Genomic DNA, 20408 nt, shown 5'->3' with positions numbered 1-20408 from the left:
GTTCTGGGGTGGGGGGACGTTTGCTCGGTTTTCTTCAACCCTGGCTGGCCCGCGTTCGGGACAGGTGGGTTCAGGAGATCGTTCGGTCCGGGTACAAGATCGAGTTCCTGTCTCGGCCGGCAAACGGGTTTTTTCCCTAAAACCATCAACTGTCTCCGGAGCGTTTGCGGGATCTGCACCTGGCGGTGCAGGACCTGCGGGCTCAGGGAGTGGTGGTTCCGGTGCCTCATCGGGACAGATTTCGGGGGTTTTATTCAAATCTGTTCACTGTGCCCAGAAAGGAGGGCAAGGTACGTCCAATTCTGGACTTGAAAGCTCTGAACCGCTTTGTGCGGGTTCGCAAGTTCCGCATGGAATCCCTGCGCTCAGTGGTGGCTGCTCTAGTTCCTGGAGAATTCATGGCCTCCATCGACTTGAAGGATGCGTACCTACACATCCCCATTTTCGAGGGTCACCAAAGGTACCTTCGATTCGCCATTGCGGAGGATCATTATCAATTCGTGGCGTTACCCTTCGGTCTCGCTTCGGCTCCGCGGGTTTTCACCAAGGTGCTTGCACCGGTTCTGGCCTTACTGAGAGCCCAGGGTATCTCAATCCTGGGGTATCTGGACGACATTTTGGTTCGGCCTGCGACCAGTCAGGGTCTGGTGAAGGACCTGTCCGCCACGATGCAGACTCTGCAGGAGTTTGGTTGGACGATAAACTTCCCAAAATCGACGCTGTGCCCGTCGGTTCGTCTTCCTTATCTGGGTATGATTCTGGATTCTGTTCAGGCGAAAGTCTTCCTACCGGAAGACAAGCTCAAAACACTTCAGGACGAAGTCAGGTCCCTTCGGGACGTTCCGTACTCATCCCTCCGGACGGGCATGAGGTGTTTAGGTTTGATGGTCTCGGCCTTCGAGGCGATTCCCTTCGCCCAGTTTCACACGAGGGGTCTCCAGGCGGAGATCCTGTCCAGGTAGGACGGGCGACCACAATCTCTGGATCTTCAGATCTCGTTGAGTCTTCGCACGAGAAGGAATCTTCTGTGGTGGCTGCAGTCCCCGGCGGTGTCGGGGGGGCAAGTCTTTTTCGTCTGCTTTCGTGGACGGTGATCACCACGGATGACAGCCTGTCAGGCTGGGGTGGCGTTCTGGGCGTTCTGTCCGCCCAGGGTACTTGGTCGGAGGGGGAATCCTCCCTTCCGATCAACATTCTGGAATTGCGGGCGATAAATCTCTGCCTTCGACGTTGGACGGACATGCTTCAGGGCTGTCCGGTTCGGGTGCAGACGGACAATGCCACAGCGGTGGCCTACATCAACCACCAAGGGGGCACCAGGAGTGCCCGAGCGGCACGGGAAGTAGCCGACATTCTGTCTTGGGCCGAGACGCACGTCCCGGCGATAACGGCAGTTCACATTCCGGGGGTGGAGAACTGGCAGGCGGATTATCTGAGCCGCCAGACTCTGGACCAGGGAGAATGGTCGCTCCACCCGGAGGTCTTCCAGATGTTGTGCACGAAGTGGGGTCTTCCGGATGTGGACCTGTTCGCGTCTCGTCTGAACAACAAGGTGGAAAGGTTCGTGGCAAGGATGCGTGATCCTTGGGCAGACGCGTCAGACGCGTTAGTGGCTCCGTGGCATCAGTATCGACTGATGTATGCATTCCCACCAATTCAGTTGCTATCCCGGTCCCTTCGCAGGTTGTCCTCGGAACCAAAAATGGTGATTCTGGTGACGCCAGACTGGCCCCGCTGGTCTTGGTACGCAGACCTCGTGAATCTGGCGGTCGACGCTCCATGGCGTCTGCCTCTTCGGGAAGATCTTCTGTCTCAAGGACCGATATTCCATCCTGCTTTACAGTCGCTGGCTTTGACGGCCTGGCTGTTGAAACCAAGGTCCTGAAGGATAGGGGTCTCTCTCCGGAGGTCATTCATACTTTGATCAATGCTAGAAAGGCCTCTTCGGGGAAGATATACTACCGTACTTGGAAGGCCTATTTTGCCTGGTGTGAGTCCAGGGGGTATTCCCCTCGCTCATACTCGGTATCGAGAGTGTTGGCTTTCCTTCAAACAGGCGTGGACCAGCGTTTGGCGTTGGCCACGATTAAGGGTCAGATTTCTGCTCTGGCCGTTCTTTTTAAACGCCCTGTGGCGTCTAATTCTCTGGTTGGCACCTTTTGTTCAAGGGGTGCGGCACCTGGTCCCTCCTCGGAGGGAGCCTTTGCCTCCGTGCGACTTGAACCTTGTTCTGTCCATGTTACAACATGCTCCTTTTGAAAAGATCAGGGAGATCTCGTTGCCTCTGTTGTCCAAGAAGGTCGCCTTTTTGGTGGCGATCACTTTGGCTCGCAGAGTTTCGGAGCTGGCAGCTTTGTCCTGCACTTCTCCGTATCTGGTACTCCACTTGGATAAGGTGGTCTTGCGACCTAATCCTTCTTTTCTTCCGAAAAGGATTTCGGAATTTCACCTCAGTGAGGACATTGTCTTGCCTTCACTTTGCGCGGAGCCTAAGCATCCGAAGGAGGTGGCCTTACATTCCTTGGATGTTGTTTGGGCGATCAGGGTTTACCTGAATTCGACAAAATCCTTTCGCAAGACGGATTCTCTCTTTGTCCTTCCTGAGGGACCTCGGAAGGGCATGGCGGGGTCGGCTTCTACCATCGCCAAATGGATCAGACAGACCATTGAGCAGGCATATGCTTTGAAGGGGAAAGTCCCTCCTATGCCTGTGAAGGCGCACTCTACCAGATCTCTGAGTAAGTCTTGGGCCTGTCATCATCGGGCTGAGTTTCCCACCCCTCATGCTTACACTGCTTTGGGACGTCCCCATTGTGACGAATATGGAGAGGCGGCGACTGTCGGAGGACGTAAGAGAAAACTGAATTTTTGTAAAATCTTACCTGTAAAATTCCTTTCTCTGAGTCCTCCGACAGTCGCCGCCCCCGCCCCTCTTTTGGGGTTTGTTTGTGTACTCTACTGCTATTCTACTGAAACTGAGGTATGGAACAGGAAGCAGGAGGGTATTGACTGAGGGGACCACCCCCTGGGGGTGGGATATGCTAAAAGCTTTAATATTGACATATTCTGTTGCCTAGCTACTCCTACGGAGCAAAGGTCAATTACCCCATTGTGACGAATATGGAGAGGCGGCGACTGTCGGAGGACTCAGAGAAAGGAATTTTACAGGTAAGATTTTACAAAAATTCTGTTATATCCACCCTTCATAAAGCTTCATGTCTGCCTCTCAGTACCCTGTAAAGCCTACCTGGGTATAATTACTTTTATATATACTGTATATGATATGAATTAACACCTTATAGTAGTGATTATCTGCTGTTTGTGTTTTTTTTTTTAACCCCATCGTGACAGGTTAAACAAAAATCATCCTGCTGCTACTAAATATTTTATACTGGCCATGCACCTATTGGTTTTTTGGATGAGACAAATTCCGGTCAAAAATTTGACTTGTTATTAACATTTATTTTAAAATGAATGTCATATCTGAATGAAAACCACAGACACTGTCAAAAACTGTTTTTGATCGAGAAACATTTTCTATTCTGCTCCTTTGAATTTCCCTGTCACTTTGTCAATTTGACCCCAGTAATGATTAGAAAATCGAACAAACGTTCTTAAAATTACATTTTTGAAGGGAAAAATGTGTTGTACAGCCAGCATAAGTGACATTAGGCCTTGCCTATGACAAGGGAGTTTGTCATGCATAATATTATATTAAAATCCTGTCTGAAAATCTGCAAAACTGCGTTTTAGGTCTTGTTTTTTTTTTTTTCTTTAAATTAAAATTTTGATCTTGAAGTCTGATATGTACCAGATTCAACCTTTTAATAGTATGTGTGTGTGTGTATATGTGTGTGTGTGTGTGTGTGTGTGTGTGTGTGTATGTATATGTGTGTGTATATATATATATATATATATATCACTTCCGTTATTCTCAGAGTGGATTCGATAATTTGTTCCCCAACCATATAGCTGGTTATTTATATTTACCACTTTACCACTGCATAGAGATATTTAAAAATAACGTCTTTTTTTTTTTAAACTTTACATATTAACTATAAATTATACACCACACTTTTTTTAGTTTTTTTTATTCGATTGATCAAAACAATACCGTAATCGGCCAATTAATTATGCTGTCCATGCAGTGGTAGTGTTTATTACCACTTTTAACCATCCATGGATGGAACAAAATTCTGACGGTTCAGCAGGACTTCTGTACAACCATCCTGTTTTTTTGTTCGATGTGCAACCTCCTGCTGTCATAATACAATAGCGCAGAGGGAGGAATTGAATAATTCTCTGTGGTTGAAGGAAAGACAATTGGTTAATCTATGGCTTGCCTTGCTTACTTTGCTCTCTAGATAGTCTTCATTTTCATTACTTTGCTCTCTAGAGTTTCAGCTTTATTTCAGAATAATTTTCTATAGAAAACAGAAACTAACTGTAATCATACAGTAGGCCACCTTGTGTGAAAAATGTTAATGCATGCCTTTACACCATTAGCATTACAATGTTGCTGATTACATAGCAGCATAGCAAATGCCTGGCTACTGTGTATATGTCCATCCATTCTGCTACACTTTCTAATGCTTGTGTGTCAAGGATGCAGTAATTAGATAATTCTTTTTGTGAAGATTATAAAATGACAAGTATAACATGCGTAGGTGTTTAATTTTTCACTGTATGTGCGTCACTGGAATTCTTTACAGAAAGACAAAGTAACGAAAGGTTGACCGGTTTCTTTTGTGTGTGTGTGTGTGTATGTGTATATATATATATAATATAATATATAATATTTTTTTCTGCAAGACACTTTATACATTGTAAGAGTGCAATGAGCAGAGTGAAGGAACACAAACAATCACATTTCATCTACGCAAGTAACATAAATGAAAGAGGCAGTGACCAGTAGTTCAAAATGCATGGATGTTTTCCTTAATAAAAAAAAAGAAAAAAAAAAAAGTACACCTGTGATGAGAGAAACATAAGTAACAGAATTTCTCTCAGCATTTGTTCTGTACTAGGCTCCTTTCAAATGGGCATAGCCATGGTGAATTGCATTGTCTGCTGCAGCTGACCCGCGTTTAACCGGCAATCAGGGGGGATATTCAAAATGAAATACAATAAAAGTGCAGTACTGGACACATCAGCAGTGCACTTTTATTGTGTCATAGGTCAAAATACTGGTTTTCAGTATTTTGACCTATAGTGTCCAGCTGCTATATTGTAGGTTTTTACTGGCTTTTGCGTTGATACATTTTTTTACTTATGTTTTATATCCGGGATATTCAAAATGCCTGTTTTGAAGAGGGATTTCAAACTGGAATTCTGCTTTACTGAGCCACAATTGGCTCCATTGGACTCAGTTGCAGTGAGGCCACAGTGACTTTTGTGGGGCGCATTGGCAGGCAGGATAGCCTAGCGATTATGATATCATATTTTTTTTTTTATGCACAGCATCATGACGACAACAATGTGGATACTGGCAGCCATTGCCAGGTTTTGACAGGCAGTTGAGGTGTATTGAAACCCTCCCGAACCATGAATTTTCCTCACGGGCATGCTCATGTGATAGGGGTCTAAAGGACACAAAAAGTACTCAAAGCCAAAGTTTCAGCATGACAATCAAGCAGCTAGCATTTTCAGAAAGTGAGGTCTGTAAAGACAACCGAGAATGTTCTTTCATGACCTGATTAATTCATGGCTTTATACAGTGGGTATAGAAAATAATCACTCCTTTAAAATGATCAAATTTTGTTGCTTTGCAGCCTGAAATGAAGACACACATTTTTTTGCTTTATCCAGCTGAATTTTCTCAACTTGTAACCTCCAAGTGAAAGCTAGAACACCAACATGTCAGAAAAAAAAATTCAAAGATGAAGTCACTGAGTTGGAAAAAGGATCACCCCCCCCCCCCCCTTGTGTTAGTATTTTGTTGAACCACCTTTTGTTTTAATTACAGCCTTTAGTCTGTTGGGATAGGTCTCTACTTACTTTGCACATCTGGACTTTGCAATATTTGCCCACTCTTCTTTGCAGAAGTGCTCAAGTTTGGTTAAATTTAAAGATGACCGTTTGTGGATTGCAGTCTTCAAGTCATTCCACAGATTTTCAATGGGGTTGAAGTCTGGTCTTTGACTATGCCATGCAAGGACTTTCACCTTTTTCTCCTTTAACCACTGTGTGGTCATTTTTGCTGTGTGCTTTGGGTCATTGTCAAGTTGGAACCAAAACTTTCCTATTGACAACTTTCTGGTAGAGGGCAGCAGGTTTTCCTCAAGAATTTGATGGTATTTTGCCCCATCCATTATTCCTTTTATCTTGGCAAGTGCTCCAGTCTCTGCTGCAGAGAAACACCCCCATAACAGGATATTACAACCTCCATGCTTTATTGTAGGAATGGTATTTGTATAGTGAGTTGTATTGGATTTCTGCCAGACATATCGTTTGGTGTTGAGGCCAATATATTCAATGTATTCATATGGGTATGTTTTGGCAAAGCTCCATCCTGACTGCATGTGGCCTCTCTTGAGGAGTGGCATTTTTAGGAAGGGTGTGATCCTTTTTCCAACTCAGTGATTCTGTTAATGCAGCTTAATTAAAACAAAAGCTGTGTCTGTATTAATTTGAGGCTGCAAAGCAACAAAATCTATACGTCATTTTGTTGAAGTAGTTAGACCAGGGTAATGCCTGCAGCTACAGGCTTCACCTCGGTACCGTTTTTAGAGCTGGTGGTTGGCTTTCAGATAACAACTGATGCAGTTAAGCAGCCAATCGGCCATTATCACAAGGAGCAGAAGAGGACGTCCCCTCTCCAGCCACCTTCGACTGCCCTGACTTTGTCTCCCGTCCCACCGGGAGACCTGAGCCACCAGCTGGCTTGTGTGCCGGCTGGCCAGAGTCCTGAACAAAACCGTAATCGGCTTTGATCGGGTCTCCGATGTAGTAACCTGGAAGTGACGTCCTTTCCGGTTTAGTAGGCTGCCAACGGCGCCAATTTAAAAAAAATCCAAGGTATTCAAACATGCAGATTTTGGCATTTTGAATACTTATAAGTGCAGTGTAGGGGTTGGGGGTCTATTAGACCCCCGATCCCTCCATAAAGAGTACCTGTCACTGCCTATTACTGTCACAAGGTATGTTTACATTCCTTGTGACAGCAATAAAAGGATTCAGATTTTTATTTTAAAGGGACAGTGTAAAAAACAAATAAATTAATAAATAAGAGAATTTTTTATTTTATTTTTTTATTTTTTTAAACGCCCCCGTCCAGGCGTGCTCGCGCACCAAAGTCACGCCCGCAAATGTAAACATTGTTCAAATCACACGTGAGGTATTGCCGTGATAGTCAGAGCGAGAGCAATACTAGCAAAAGACCTCCTCTGTAACTCCTCTAAACTGGTAACCGTTACAATGTTATGAAAAAAGCGCCACTTATGGAGATTTTAAAGTACCGTAGTTTGTTGCCTTTCTACGAGTGTGCGCAGTTTTAAACCTTAACATATTGGGTATTTATTTACTCGGCATAACATCATCTTTCGCAATATACAAAAAATTGGGCTAACAATACTGTTTTGTTTTTTTTTTTTAATTCAGTGAAGTGTATTTTTTCCCCAAAAAATTGCATTTAAATGACCACTGAGCTGTGTGACCTAAAATATTGCAACAACTGCCATTTTATTATCCAGTGTCTTTGCTAAAAAAATATATATAAAATATTTGGGGTTTGATTTTCTAGTAAAAAATACAGATTTTACTTTGTAAACAACAAAGGTCAGTAATAGGCTTGGTCCTTAAGTGGTTGAAGGGGGGTGATTATTTTATATACCCACTGTATAAAAAATAAATCTGGTCTCAAATCTCTGTCTCTGCTGCTAAATCTACCTCAGACAACCCACATGACTGTTGCAAAGTCTGGACATTTTTGGTCTCATGTCTGTTGGGGTGAGGTAGATGCCTGTTGTGTTTCAACGGCAGACCCCTGCTCTGTCTTCCCGGGGAGTGATCGCGGGTGCCCGGCGGAAATCGCAGCTGACCGGCCCCACAGATCAACTTCCCCTCTCGCGAATCACTGCACGCAACCCGATGCTCGCTCCTGAGGAGCGACGTTTGGTTACGGCGATTTGCGCAGCTGAGCCAGCCTGCCGCAGTTTCTTAATTTTCTCCTTTAGAATTGCTAAATTCCCCAGTTACATACTTATCTCTTTTTATTAACCGTTTATTCATAGAGAGTTTAAAAAGTTGGCTATTTTTACTTAGGGCAGGGTTTCTCAAATGCAGTCCTCGTGCCCCCCCCCCCAGCAGTCAGGTTTTTTTTTTTTTTTTCCCCAACCTGCTGTAGGGGATTTTAATGTTGTCCTGTTATTAATGACCACTGCCGTTCTCATTGCTAGAACTTCCCACAAAATGACCTGTTGAAACTTTAGAGTTCTTGTGAGTAGGAGTGTGAAAACTGCCTCCCGATAGAGAGCATTTGTACTCAAGGGCTTAAACATTATGACCTGCTTTTTAAGTGGATATCAACTTCCATCTTTTTCTTTTTCCCTATAGGTAAGCCTAGAATAATAAGGCTTACACATGGTTAGTTGTAAATATATACTAAACATGCACCGTTTATGAGATATTTACATTACATGCAGCCAGTGAATGGCCACCCGTTAACGGTAGCTCCCACGTGCATGTCGCAGAGCCAGATTCCGCGAACCCGGAAGCAAGACGGATGAAGATGGGAACCCCTGCAGTGCTGACTTCTCGGTGCTGGGGGGATTTGTTTTAGGGTACATTTTTACATATTGTGCTAGTATGCAATGCATACTAGCACATTATGGCTTTTCCTTGCAGGGTCCCAAAAAAAAAAAAAGGCCAGTGGTTTACAACCCCTTTAAGTATATGTAGAAATTGTATCTCTAAAGAAAAGGGGTTAGCGGGTAGCACTTCTGCCTTGCAGCACTGAAGTCCTTGGTTTGAATCCTGGTCAGGACACTGCCTGCACTGAGTTTGCATGTTCTATCTGTGATTGTGTGGATTTCCTCCTACACTCCACAGATATGCTGGTAGGTTAATTGGCACCTGTTTAAATTGACCCTAGTATGTGTGTGCACATGCTAGATAGGGACCTTAGATGTTAAGCTCCTTGAGGGCAAGAATTGATGTGAATGTATAGTATGTACAACTATGCCACTATATAAATACCTGAAAATAAATAATGCATAGGGAACTGTATTGAGAAGCTTAATGTGATACATTTTGTATTTACATGAGCATGCTTTTTGTATATTCATACAATGTCTTAATGAGGCTGATTTACTAAAGAAATTGAGATTCAATTCATTTTACCACTCCAGTAATAAGTACAATTATTGTTCATTTCATCTGCACATGATTGGGTATTCATAGTGAACATAGCTACAATTTTATTGAGTGAAGCCATTTATAAATACCACCAAGGTAGGTCATAGACGGCCTGAAAACGTTGAGACTTGAAATGCAAATGATAGTAATAATAGTAACTGGTGTAGTTGAAGATTTGTTGAATGTGCAAAGGTTGATATTTCTATTATCCTAGGTGAAAAACAAGCTGCTACTCATGTGAGTCTTGACCAAGAGTATGACAGCGAGTCCTCACATCAATGGAAAGAGCTAGAGGAACAAGTGGTAGCTGTTGTCAATAGAGGTGTCCTCCCGCTCCACTTCCAACCAACACAGTATTGCTTAAGTGGCATTTCAGATAACTCCAAATTCCCTTTGGCTGTTGTACAAGGTAACTTGACATTTGCATATTATGAAGCTGTTTTTTTTTTTTTCTGTAAAATTTCCTGCAAATACTGCAATTAGATGATATTGTCTGTACACTCTTCTCTTTTTATATACCCGCAACTATGCAAAGGGCTTACTTAAACTATCTGGTTAATCATTTTCCACACGGGTAGACCCATGCACTATATTGAAGTTGTTAAACCTAAGAAAATTGTATATGTGTTTTTTACATTTTTTTAATTTTGTGGCTCGCTTTATTTTTTCCTTTATGGGCCTTTACAAGATAACTGGACGTTCTCTGTAAGTGACATATTTTTTTGTGGGTTTATTTCTCGACCACCTCATTACGTCGTACATTATATATTCAGCCTTGTATTGAGGTGGTTATACCAGGATCATGGTTGCTCATGATCTTAGTGTGTGTTTTGTTTTTTTTTTTTTAGCAGGCAATTCTCTTTTTTAATAAAACTGATCTGATTTGGCTATACAGCCATGTGATCACTTTTACAGTGAAAGGCAACACCCACTATTTTATTCTCCTGTGCCCCTTCTTTAAAAATATATAATATTTGGAGGTTCGCAGTAATTTTCTAGGAAGTTCAACATGGCACCTCATGGCAAAGAACTCTCTAAAGGATCTGAAAAAAAGAATTGTTGCTCTAAATAAAGATGGCCTAGGCTATAAGAAGACTGCTCAGACCCTGAAACTGAGCTGCAGCATGGTGGCTAAGACCATAAAGCTGTTTAACAGGACAGTTTCCTCTCAGAACAGGCCTCGCCATGCTCGACCAAAGAAGTTAAGTGCATGTGCTCAGCGTCCTATCCAGAGGTTGTCTTTGGGAAATAGACATATGAGTGCTGCCAGCATTGCCTGTCAGTGCTCAGACCATACGCTGCACACTGCATCAAATTGGTCTGCATGGCTGTAATCCCAGATGGAAGCCTATTTTAAAGATGATGCACAGGAAAGCCTGCAAACAGTTTGCTGAAGACAAATAGGCTAAGGATGTGGATTACTGGAACCATGTCCTGTGGTCTGATGAGACCAAAATAAACTTATTTGGTTCAGATGGTGTTAAGCGTTTGTGGCTGCAACCAGGTGAGGAATAGAAAGACAAGTGTGTCTTGCCTACACTCAAGCCTGGTGGTGGGGGTGTCATGGTCATGGGAGCTACAGTTCATTGGGGGAACCATGAATGCCAACATGTACTTTGACATACTGAATACCGCAGGGCAGTATTCCAACATAACGACCCCAAACACAACTCCAAGATTGGACACAACTCCAAGAAAGGTGATGGACTGGCCAAGCATATCTCCAGACCTAAACCCTATTGAACATCTGTGGGGCATCCTCAAACAGAAGGTGGAGGAGTGCAAGGTCTCTAACATCTACCAGCTCTGTGATTTCTTCATGGAGGAGTGGTAAAGGACTCCAGTGGCAACTTGTGAGGGCTTGAAAATCATGGTGGCCACACTCTGGGCCCAATTTGGACATTTTGACTTAGGGGTGTACTCACTTTTGTTGTCAGCGGTTTAGACATTAATGGCTGTGTTTTGAGTTATTTTGAGGGGACAGCAAATTTACACCGTTATACAAGCTGTACACTCACTACTTTACATTGTAGCAAAGTGTCATTTCTTCAGTGTTGTCACATAAAAAGATATAATAAAATATTTACAAAAATGTGAGAGGGTGTATACTAAACACAGTATAAAATGTTTCCAGGCCTGCACAATAGTTTAAAAATGAGTATTGTTGGGTTTGGGAATTGAAGCTGTAGTGGTGACAACATCTTGTATTTAGTTTCACTTCTCAGGTGACGTCTAATGATACTTATTTCTCTCCTAACAGAGCCAATAACTGTGGAGGTGTCTTTCAAGAACCCTCTGAAGGTTCCCCTTTTATTGACTGATTTATCTCTCCTGTGGAAATTTCAGCCAAAAGACTTTAGTAATAAAAATGAGGAACTCAAAGAGGCAATCAGCAATGACAAAGATCTGCTATCAAAGGTAGTATTACCAGGTTTTTTTTGCTCAGTTACACTTAGTTATAAATGTCTATTTTTGTTATTGGGAATTTTAATTTTAAACTTGGTGCCATTTGCTGTGGCCTAAGCTCCCTTTGCAGGAACACGTTAGAATTTCAGATTTATTAGGCCCCTTTTACACAGGGCCCTCCCGCTGCAGTGTGTCTCTCAATGCTTAGTATGCCTGGGAGGGACAGGTGAAATGTCCAGCCCTGCTGCAGGGCAGGCAGCCTGTCAAAGAAGTATCAGCGTTTAGTGCCCTGTGCATTTAGGGATAAACTTTTAGAACACAGGTGTTCAGAATAGTTTTATAAAAAGATTAAAAGTCCAAAACATTCAGTTTTTTCCAAGGCCCTAGTGGAAGCAATTTTCTAGTTCTCAGTAGCTACATTAGATAATTAGCACAGCCGTACTGAAAAAAAGATGTTATGTTACCCCAGTGTAATTGCTGTATCCACATTGATAGCCTTACATTAGCGTATTGGCTTTTTTGGTGTGCATTGTTCTGCTCAATCCTTATTCTCAAATTTAATGTTTTGTCTTTTAGGGAAAGCATTTCAGTGATGTCATTGGCACAGAAGATATATGTGAATTTTTAATCAACAGTGAAGAAACTAAAAGCGTGAGTCTAATATTATAGATTGATGAATATAGCTTGCATAGCAAACAAATGTAGTAAAAATTAAATGGGTAAAACAAATTTCCATGCAAAGTGTGTGCAATATGTACTGTACATTAAATATCGGTCACATGTTTAATCGTTTACTTCTTGGAATTGTTTGCCTTCATAGGCTCGATTAAAATTGTTTCCTCTTCAAACCGGGGAGCTCCATATTCTTGGGATTGTTTACAATCTGAGCACCATTCAAAGTGCGAACTTGGATGGTGTTAACCCTCTGAACAGTGTACCGGCTGGTGAGTATATTGTTTCCTAATCTTTTATGTCTAAGAATTAGAATTTTTGTGGTTACTGTTGATGCCTAAATCTGGCAAATTCTTTCATGGATTTGGATTTTATTTTCCTTTTTAGCTAGAATTGTACTGTCTAATGTGATACCTCTTCACATGAGGACAATTTTTGAATGGCACTTTGTGCCAGTACCCCACTACTATCTTGTTCTTGTATCTTTTTCTTGTTTTGGGAGCAAGGTAATGAAGATGAAACGACACAAATTTTAAGGGTAATCACTTAGCAGCAAAAAATAATAGAAAAACCTAGCAAGTTGATATTTCTTCAGATATTAAATGATATGGGGCTGGTGCAACCTGAGGCTTTATTGGTTACATCCTTATCTTTTAAATTGTGCTATGAATGTTTGTGCCTAATAGAAAAAAAAGCTGCCTTGTTGTTTTGATCTCCTGCTGGGGGACCACTTAAAAGGTTAGGTCATTGTTGCTGTGCTTTAGTAAACCTACACTAAAAACAGCCATATATGGAGAGATTTTCTTTCCTGCAACCACCATGTTGGAAAGAATCGCTTGATTCCTCCATCAACGCAGTCAGTGTTGATTGGGAGGAGCTCCCTCCCGCTGAGCCATTGTGTTCTCCTGGCGGTAGGAGCCATCCCTGCCAGGAGAACACAGTGATTACTGCTAGCGGCTATAATAACTGTTAGCAGTAATCGCATGTAAAATCTGATAGGCTGGTTGTACCCAAGTTGATTGATCAACTTGGGTTCGATAAGCTTTCCCATACACAGTTCGAATCTTGACCGGGCCCTGCTGAACTGGCCGAGATGCAAACCATCTATGGGTGACTTAAGTAGAGCTCTACTTTCGCTGAATAATTACATTTAATGTTATGCAGGATCCCACGAGGTAGAGAAGATATTATGTGACTGTAGAATATCAGTATATCGAACGTGGCTTTTTGTTTTATCTTTTTAGGAAAATTTATTTCTAATGGAATGTCAGTGAGAGGACGACAGGACTTAGAAATTCAAGGCCCTCGATTAAATGGTACAAAGGAAGAGAAAACCTCCATTCAGTATGGGCCTGATCGTCGCTTAGATCCAATAATAGTCCCACAGATGCCTTTATTGGAGGTGAGTTTAGTACTTAGAAGTGAGAGAATCTAGGGTGATGATGAAGCACTGATTCATCTCTGCACTCAATAATAAATCACAGTAGTCTGCGAAAGATAAAAACGTAATAAGAACTTGAAGGTTATTTTTCTGCAGTTATGAAAAAAAAAACAAAATGTGCTTTCATCTGAGGACACATGGCGAAGCATAGTAGATTAAATTTTCCACTCCAAAAACATAAAATTGTAATCGAACATTTTAAAGATTTGCTTTAGGAAGCAGATTGTAAACTGGAATGCTAATTCTAATAAGCAAGCATTGTAACAATGGTTATGTCAGAAAGCTATGCTGTTTACTTCATGTTTTTTGGGGGTATTTCCAGCTGCTTTTCTCTTGATAATCAGGCAGGATTGCATTGTCAGTTTAGCAGCACCACTCGTCCTGACTTGATGACATTAACCACTTACCGCAAGGTAAAGCATATTTACGTCGGCTGACTTTGCAGGGTTATACTGGGATGATGCCTCTAGGTAGATACCCGATACCGTTGTTTAGAGCTGGCGGTCGGCTTTCCGGCGGTAAAGACTGATGCGGCCCCCTCCCGCCGCCTTCCGCGGGTCCCACCGGGAGACCCGAGCAACCAGCCGGCACAGATGCGGCTTCGATCGGGTCTGATGTAACCCGGAGGCAGCATCCATGACGTCACGTCCGGGTTACTCTGCTGCTAAAGGCGGCAGATTAAAAAAACAAGTGTATTCAAAAATGCAGTTTTCGGCGTTTTGAATACATGGAAGTGGAGTGGAGGGGTCTAGGGACTTTTAGACCCCCGATCCCTCCATAAAGAGTACCTGTCACTGCATATTGCTGTCACAAGGGATGTTTACATTGCTTGTGACAGCAATAAAAGTGATCAGATTTAAAAAAAAAAAAAAACCTGTGATAAAGTTAAAAAAAAAAAAATTTTAGCCGCCCCCCGTCGCTGTTTGCCCGCGCACGAAAGAAAACGTATATGGAAGTCGAGCCGCAAATGAAATCACTGTTCAAACCACACATGTGAGGTATCGCCGCGATCGCCAGAGCTTGAGTAATTTAAAAAAAAAAGAGCTACACTCTAACTCTAAACTGGTAACCATTAAAAATTTTTAAAACGTCGCCTATTGAGATTTCTATTGACCGTAGTTTGTCGCCATTCCACGGGTGTGCGCAATTTTAAACCGTAACATGTTGGGTATCTATTTACTCAGCATGACATCATCATTCACAATATAAAAAAAAAAATTAGGCTAACTTTACTGTTTAGTTTTTTTAAATGCAGTGAAATGTGAATTTTCGTAATTTTTCCCCAAAAAAATGGCGTTTTAAAGACCGCTGCGCAAATACCGCCTGACAAAAAATATTGCAATGACCGCCATTTTATTCTCCAGAGTCTTTGCTAAAAAAAAAAAAAAATATATTTATATATATATATATATATATATATATATATATATATATATATATTTATATATATATATATATATATATATATATATATAAATATATATATATAATGTTTTTGGCGGGTCAAAGTAGTTTTCTAGGAAAAAATACTGATTTTAACTTGTAAACAAAAAGTGTCAAATAGGCCTGGGGCTTAAGTGGTTAAAAATCTGGATAAATTTGGGAGAATTGAATGCAAGATCTCTTTTCATTACCTGGATGTGGTGAAGGTTGTCAGGTTTTACTTTTCTGCCACTGCTGCTTTTACAGACTGATTTTCCTTTCTGTTATTCCATGTGGTTGTAAATTAGGTTTATTCAGCTTCTAGATCAACCATTTATAAGTGGAATAGATGTTATTTTACAGGCTTTTGGACTGTAAGAGAAGCGTCTCTTTTCCCGTTAAAGCTCACCCCACTAGGGCAGTTAGTGTTTCATAGTCTTTCTTTTTTTTGTCACATCGTCTGTGTCTCCCTTCTATAAACTCTGACCTGGTCGCCTGTACATATGTTCTTTAAGGTCTACAATGTCGATGTAGCTGCCTCTGCAGATATTTTTTTTTAGTCAATAGGTTATGCAAGCAGCACATTAATGCACATGGCTTCATTTTTGTTTGTGGTTTTTTTTCTTATTGGAATGGTTAGCATGTGTTGTTTGGATGTGTCTATCCTTCTGTTTGGACTGCTTTTTGGATGTGCCCAGGTTTCGTACTATCAAGCTGTGTCCCTCAATGGGCAATAGACATATTTAAAGTTTTTTTACTCACCCTAAAAATCCTTTTCTGAGAGCTTGGTACTGCTCAACAGGTATGTTGTGGTAGGGTTTATAGCCATAAGTGACCGACCTTCAGTTTTCTAAGTGCCTAGAGTCCATTTTGTCTGTAGGCGACAGTATAACTCTAGGTTTCTTATTATCAAGTGTGCTCCTTAATGGGCTTTGTCGAAAGGATTTTACAGTGAGTGCATATATACAATTTTTTTTATTATGGATAAAGTAGGGGACAGTTAAAACCAGTGTCTTTTTTTTTTTTTTTTTGCAGTATGTTTCAATAGGTAGATTTCCCTCCACTATCAGTAGTGACGGAGATAAGTGTTCCCATTGAAAGATTTCCCTTCTATTCCTGTTCTGGTGGCAGCTCAATTTTGGATTTCCTCTTGCTTTCACTCCCAGTGGCAAGGCGATGAGGGCAAAAAGAGAAAGTTGAATCTCCCTAATGTGGGGTCACAAATGGCACTGAAAACCTGTCAGTGGTACCACTCCGCATCAGGCAAAACTTTTTTTTTTTTCCAGAAGTTATGCTTTAGGAGGAAGGTTTACTTTAATGGTACTTTGATTATTAATGTTGGCATTTACAAGTATTTTTTCCCCCAACAGGTGTTTTTTATCAATTTTCCTACGGGTCTACTGTGTGGAGAAATCAGAAAAGCGCACGTGGAATTTGTGAATGTAAGCAAGTGCCCACTGACAGGGCTCAGGGTTGTGTCCAAGAGGCCTGAGTTCTTTACATTTGGAAGCAATACAGAAGCACTAACACCACTAAGTCCTGCAGCCTCAGTGAACTGCAGTGCCTATAAAACTGTTGTTACAGACTCTACCTCTGGGTGCTCTGTGTTGACATCATCTGTTACTCCAGTGGACTTTGGTTTTGGTAGTGGGAAACAGCCAGAGGTTGTAGAAATTCCACTCACAGACTCTGTTTTAGCTCCTGGTGCATCAGTACAGCTCCCGCTGTGGTTAAGAGGACCTGATCAAGAAGGAGTTCATGAGATAAATTTCTTGTTCTACTATGAAAGCACAGAAAAACAATCAAAAATGCGGTAGGTTCCAGATTTTCTAAGTAATCAGCCATATCATGTTACCCTGTTTATTACTTAAAAAGGATAAACTAGTTGCAATTACAGTGAATTGGTGCCAGCATGCGTGTTTATGTATTTTATGTGGAGTACTCCGTACGCAGGGCATCTTTTTTGTAAACCTCATCAAGCTATTTTCAAATCCTGCTGCTGCATAAAAGCCAGCCATAGATGGGTTGAAGTTTGGCTGGTTTAGCAAGACCTGGCTGAATTTCAATATATCTATGGGCAGGCTGTTTGTAGTGAAGTCAATCATTGACTTCACTATAACCAGCCTGTGGGGCATGTTTTTAATGTATAGCCACCAGCAGTGATCATTGTATTGAATGCCAGAATACAATAGCGTAGCATGAGGGATTCCCTCAAGCAATTTTCATTTCTTCAACCTATGGTTGAAGGAAAGAAAATGGCATAATCTATGGCCAGCCTAACTCTTGTAAAGTAGTTACATGTTCACATTATGTGATACACGTAAAGCGTTTGTTACCCCAACACTTGTACTTGTATGAAAGCGTATCCTGTTCTGTTTGTAATGCTTCCTTATGTGAAATCCCTGGTGTTTTTTTTTTGCCGTATCTATACAAAAGTGTTTTGCCTTTTTATTTCTGTCTTAAACTGAATGGGTTGTTTTACAAGGTGATTGTTTACAATCACTCAGTCTGTCACATACACACCCTGCTTTTCTGTACATGTGACTTTTACATTTAATACTTCTAGACTTGGCGAAGCTCAATATTGTTATTCTAAAACGTATTTTCTCTTTCGTTCATCGACGGACACAGCGCTCCATAAATCGTAACTACTGGGTTATATTGCCCCCTCCAGGAGTAGGACTAGGCTGAACAAAAAACACCTGGCAACGCCCATGGGCCATCCTCAGTTTGGTATATAACCCCCCCTCCCTGCTTCAGGTAATCAGTTTTTTAATCTGTCTAGTCAGGAGTAAGGACCTAGGCTCCCGGCTGGGATCTCTGGTCCTAGCAATTTTTTTTTCTCCTTCCTTACATCTTTTTTTGTTTTTTTTCTCCTGGGAGATCTACAATCACTTGCCAGGCTGGGCAACGGGCTGGTTATTCTAGATCCAGTGGTCCCCCCAGCCCAGCAAACGAGCGCGTGCAGACCGCAGCTATGCGCTAGGTCGGCTGTGATGACATATTCTCACAGACAGAGGCTTTGGTCTGAGTCGCAGCGAACCCTTGGCCGACAGCTCCCCTACTTCGGTGGCCAGGATTCTGTCCGGAGGTTTACCCACTCTCCCCTTTTGGTGTTTTTTTGGGGTGGATGCGGGCAACCTCCAGGGACGGTCGGATCTGCCTGCAGGTACCCTCCTCCATTCCTTAAAAATCCCTCAATGAGCTGCGCTTCCCCCACTCGCTTTCCCCACTGTCTGGACCTGGAGTCTGGTGGGGGTCCCAGGACAGAGGATGCACCCCGAGACCCCTGGGGTCTCCCCCGCTATCCTCACTCTGTAAGGGTCCTGGTATAGTGTGTCATGCCCTGGTAGTCTAGCGGGGTTCCAGTGTAGGAGACCCCTAGGTGCATGCCCCACTGTTTGCAGTGTGGGTATAGCGCAGGGGGGGTCCCGGTGCAGAGACTGGTGCAGAGTGCGCAGCGGAATCTCCCCCAACCTTCAGGAGGGAATCCGGTTGCAGAGGGCACAGGGAAGATCCTGGCGGCATGCTGTAGCGGGTGGTGGCCATTTTCCCTTAGTCTGGCTGATCTTCAGCTGGCGGCCATGTTTGTGTAGTGTAGCCTGATTTCACGGGGGCCTGGCTTTGTGGGGATTCCAAGGCTCCTCCTCTTCCTCCTCAGTTTCCTCTTCCTGTGCCCGGGACATATGAACAGGGATGGCGTCCATGGTGATGCTGGGTCTGAATTCTCTGCGCTCCTCCGATTGGTAGGGTGAGTCCCCTGGGGGTCCCTGTTATCTCTCTCTCTCTGCTAATGGGTACCCTGAGCCTTGGGGGAATCCTTTAGTGGTGCTAAAAGATTGTTTTTGTACTGCACGGTCTTCCTTTCCTTAAGGAGCCTTAGGGTCACATCTCCCCCACTGACCCCCTCATGGAGATGGCAGGTCCCTCGGAACCCCAGCTTCCCATGGCTGCACTGATGGTGGTTCTGCAGTCCGCAATGTCCCAGGTGGAAGTGGCAGGTGGGCAAATGCCCAAGAGGAAGCATCCCCGACCTTTCCCTGCTCAGTCTGACTCCTCTGATTCTGGGCCTGATGCTGCTCTGGACACGGCCCATCCAGGGGGGCTTAATATCACACCCCCATATCCATCCGATAGTGTGGATGATTCCTCCATGGTCGCAGTGCTGGTAGACGCACTTATCACTGCAGCGTGTGAGACTTTAAAAATGGAGGATGCGGCTGATGTAACCACGGACGTGGCTGTGTCGTTTGGTACGCATAAGTTACTTCATACTCCAAAGGTGTTTCCTTATGTGCCTTATTTTGACAGGTTTTCCTGTTAGGAATGGGAACAACCAAAATAACCCTTTGTGGTCTCAAAAACGTTTTGCTGTATGTTACCCTTTTGAGGAGTCACTTTTAACTACTTCCGGCCCGTGCTATAGCCGAAAGACGGCTACAGTGCGGGCTCTAATTTCCGGGAGGCCGTCTTTAAACAGCCTCCCAGTAACACGCTCCCCGCGCGATCCCGCGAGCGCGCATCGGGGAAAAATCTGTGTCGGCCGTGTCCCTTGGATCACAGATCGTGGTAAATGGCCAATCACAGTGGCCATTTACCACGTGATCGAACCGTGCAATGAGAGATGATCTCATATTTAAACATATGAGATCATCCCTCATCGCCAGCTCTCCTTCCTCACACAGAGACTGCGTGTGAGGAAGGAGCAGAGCCGATCAGCGCTTAGGGGACAAAGAAAAATGTAATCAGGGCACTGATCACCAGTGCCCTGATTACAAAAGAGGTAAATAAAATAAGTGCCCACAGTGCCCGCCATCAGTGCCCCCCATCAGTGCCCATAGTGCTGCCAGTCAGTGCCTGCTCATCTAGGCACTGATGGGCACTGACTAGCAGCACTATGGGCACTGAGTGTGAGCACTGATGGTGCTGCTCATCAGTGCCGCACATCAGTGCTCATCATTGCCACCCGTCAGTGTCAGGCAGTGCCGCCTCTGTGTCCAGCAGTGCTGCCTCTCAGTGCCCATCAGTGCCGCCTCAGTGCCCAGCAGTGCCACCTATCGGTGCTCATCAGTGCCGCCTATCAGTGCCACCTATCAGTGCGGCATATTAGTAC

At 43.2% G+C, this 20408-nt stretch overlaps 1 protein-coding gene across 2 annotated transcripts in view; it reads left to right on the top strand.

Annotated features, from left to right (window-relative positions):
• The window catches only part of TRAPPC8 (trafficking protein particle complex subunit 8), a 220570-nt gene that overhangs the window by 122665 nt on the left and 77497 nt on the right, over positions 1-20408 (top strand). For both annotated transcript variants that reach the window (XM_082259743.1, XM_082259742.1), the window contains 6 exons: positions 9569-9763; positions 11615-11772; positions 12337-12411; positions 12581-12704; positions 13677-13834; positions 16666-17108. In XM_082259743.1, the coding sequence (XP_082115869.1) occupies positions 9569-9763; positions 11615-11772; positions 12337-12411; positions 12581-12704; positions 13677-13834; positions 16666-17108 (1153 nt within the window). The remainder of the gene's footprint in view (positions 1-9568; positions 9764-11614; positions 11773-12336; positions 12412-12580; positions 12705-13676; positions 13835-16665; positions 17109-20408) is intronic.

The sequence above is a fragment of the Pelophylax lessonae genome (genome assembly GCF_965119305.1).
Source record: "Pelophylax lessonae genome assembly, chromosome: 5".
NCBI lineage: Eukaryota > Metazoa > Chordata > Amphibia > Anura > Ranidae > Pelophylax > Pelophylax lessonae.
Note: the sequence above shows the minus strand (reverse complement) of the source record. Positions and strands in the feature narration are given on the sequence as shown.